This window comes from Cicer arietinum, chromosome 7 (genome assembly GCF_000331145.2).
Source record: "Cicer arietinum cultivar CDC Frontier isolate Library 1 chromosome 7, Cicar.CDCFrontier_v2.0, whole genome shotgun sequence".
Classification (NCBI taxonomy): domain Eukaryota; kingdom Viridiplantae; phylum Streptophyta; class Magnoliopsida; order Fabales; family Fabaceae; genus Cicer; species Cicer arietinum.
The window spans coordinates 44,224,897-44,227,864 of NC_021166.2; the positions used below are offsets into that span (position 1 = coordinate 44,224,897).

The 2,968-nt window shown below is 39.8% G+C and overlaps 1 protein-coding gene across 1 annotated transcript; it reads right to left on the reverse strand.

Annotated features, from left to right (window-relative positions):
* Nucleotides 1-1,048: 1,048 nt before the first annotated feature.
* On the reverse strand, nt 1,049-1,516 carry LOC105851071 (uncharacterized). The gene has a single exon (XM_012718844.1). It carries the CDS (start codon nt 1,514-1,516, stop codon nt 1,049-1,051), a length of 468 nt encoding a protein of 155 aa, XP_012574298.1.
* Nucleotides 1,517-2,968: the final 1,452 nt, after the last annotated feature.

The following is a 2,968-nucleotide window of genomic DNA, read 5'->3' on the forward strand; positions in this document are numbered from 1 at the left end:
CCTTTGATAAATTAAGATTCAAAAGTGATTGTGTCATTTTCTCAAACAGTTGGAGTGTAGTACAGATTTTGTGGTAATTAGATTCAAAAGAGGTTGTGTCATTTTATCAAACAGGTGGAGTGCAAAGCATGAAATACATGAACAATCCACTGTCATAAGTGACAATTTCCAACACTGACACACATTCGATTTCATACAACCCATATGCATCTATGAAAAATCTCTAATACTAACACAATTTTGAATTCAAATAACCCACATGCATCAATGAACAATCTCTACTATTAGTACAAATTTGGATTCAAATAACCCACATGTATCAATGACCAAGAAGGAGTTGATAGTAACAATTTGAGAAAACTTACTTGATGATGGAAGAATGCTTGATAGGGGAGGAAAACTTACCTCTATTGAACTGAGTACTAGACTTGGAGTAGTAATAGAGATGAGTATATCAGTTAACTCTTGTGGGAGGGGAGGGTTGTGTGAGAACAAGGGTTTTAAAATCCAGCTTTGGGCCAACTGGGCAAAATTCGCTTCAAGCGCATGGGACGCGCCTCAAGCGCGCGAACAGTGAGCAAATGCAGAAAATGCGCTTCAAGCGCGGATGACGCGCTGGCAGTGTTCAACTGCCTAAAATGCGCTTCAGGCGTGTGCGGCCAGTGACGGAACTGGTGAAATGCGCTTTAAGCACAGAAACATGCGCTTCATGCGTGCGCGACCAGTGACAGAACTAGCAAAATGCACTTCAAGTGTGGAGGACGCGCTTCAAGCGCGCGCTGACAGTATCAAACCTCTTGGAATGCGCTTCAAGCACAAAGGCGCAAATGATGCGAATCCAAACAGTAAAATCAATATCCAACGCATCTTTTTGATTCATTGCTCATACCTAACATCAAGAACTAATATAACTAGCAATTAGTAACTAAAAATGAAATTAAATGGATTAAAATGAAACTGAAATGCAAAAATACTGTGCAAAGGATACGAATTTGGGTTGCTTCCCAATAAGCGCTTGTTTAGTGTCTTGAGCTTGACACTCCACTTTTCAAGTGGTGATCAGGTTGATGGACTCCATCGAAAGTTTTGACTCTCCCCCTAAGTAGGGTTTGAGTCTTTGTCCATTCACTTTGAAGTTCCGGTTTGAGTGTGTGTCTTTCAACTCCACAACACCATATGGAAATACCTTGGTGATTTTGAAAGGGCCCAACCATCTTGACTTTAGTTTTCCTGAACACAACTTCAATCTTGAGGTGAAGAGAAGAACTAGCTCTCCTTCTTGGAACTCCTTGAATTTAATTTTTCTGACATGCCACTTCTTGGTTTTTTCTTTATATATCTTGATGTTTTCATATGCAGAATTCTGGAACTCCTCTAACTCGTGAAGCTGAAGAATTATCAATTCGCCTGCCTTGACCATGTAAAAATTCAAGTACTTTGTGGCCCAAAATGCTCGATGCTCCAGTTCAAGAGGCAAATGACAAGTTTTACCATACACTATTTGATACGACGACATATCCAGAGGGGTCTTGAAAGCTGTTCAGTAGGCCCAAAGTGCATCATCAAGTTTCGTTGACCAATCTTTTCTTGAAGCATTCACTATCTTTTCAAGGATTGGCTTGAGCTGCCTGTTGGATACTTCAACTTGCCTACTAGTTTGTTGGTGATATGGGGTTACCACCCTATGACACACATTATATTTTCTTAGAAGGTATTCCATTTTCCAAGTTTAGAAAGTGAGTGCCCTCGTCACTAATCAAAGCTTGAGGCACACCAAAACCGCGAATATGTTCTTCTTGAGAAATGTGATGACCTTTTACGAATCATTGGTTGGTGTAGCAACTGTTTCAACCCACTTTGAGACATAATCCACCGCCACAAAAATATAAACTTTTGCATATGAGGATGGGAATGGACCCATGAAGTCAATACCCCACACATCAAACACTTCTACTTCTAGTACAAGATTTTGAGGCATTTCATCCCGTTTTGAAATGTTACTGGTGCGCTAGCATCGATTTCACTTCTCCACATAGTTGAATGCATCTTTAAACAATGAAGGCCAGAATAGTTCCGATTGGAGAACTTTTGCTGCAGTTCGATCCCAACTGAAATGACCCCCATAATCAGAGTCGTGGCAGTGCCACAAGACTTTTTCTTTCTCCTCCTCAGGCACACACCTTCACAACAACCCATCCAGTTCATCCCATACATAGAATTTGGCATCATGGATAAACTTCTTTCGTTGTTGCTAAGTGAAATCAGATGGAATTGCCTCACCTACTTTGAAATTAGCAAAGCCAGCGAACCAAGGTTCCTAGGTAATTGCAAAGATGTGCTCATCAGTGAACTGGTCTCATATTGGTCTAGTGTTATCATCCTCCTCCACTTTCTCCAATCGAGATAGGTGGTCGACTACAGTGTTCTTTGATCCCTTCTTATCTCGGATCTCAATGTCGAACTCTGGTAGTAATAGAATCCACCTGAGTAGCCTTGGCTTCAATTCCTGCTTAGGAAACAAATACCTCAAGACAACATGTTTAGTGTAAACAATAACTTTCGATCCTAATAAATAAGATCGAAATTTATCAAAAGCGTAAACTATAACTAATAATTCTTTTTCAATTGTGGCATAATTGTGTTGTGTTTGATTCAAAACATGACTAGCGTAGTAGAGTACATGCAACAACTTATCCTTTCTTTTTCCCAGGACTTCCCCGATAGCATTATCACTAGCATCGCACATGATTTCAAAAGGTAGTGACCAGACAGGTGCAGTGATAATGAGGGCAGTTATCAACTTATTTTTCAAAAGGTGTGTCTTTCACAAGTAGGTTTGTAAACGGTTTTGCAATTTTTGAAAAGTCTTTTATAAATCTCATATAAAATCCAGCATGGCCTAAAAAGCTTCTAATGCCTTTTTCATTGGAAAGAGGGAGAAGTTTTTCAATAACTTTAACTTTGGCCT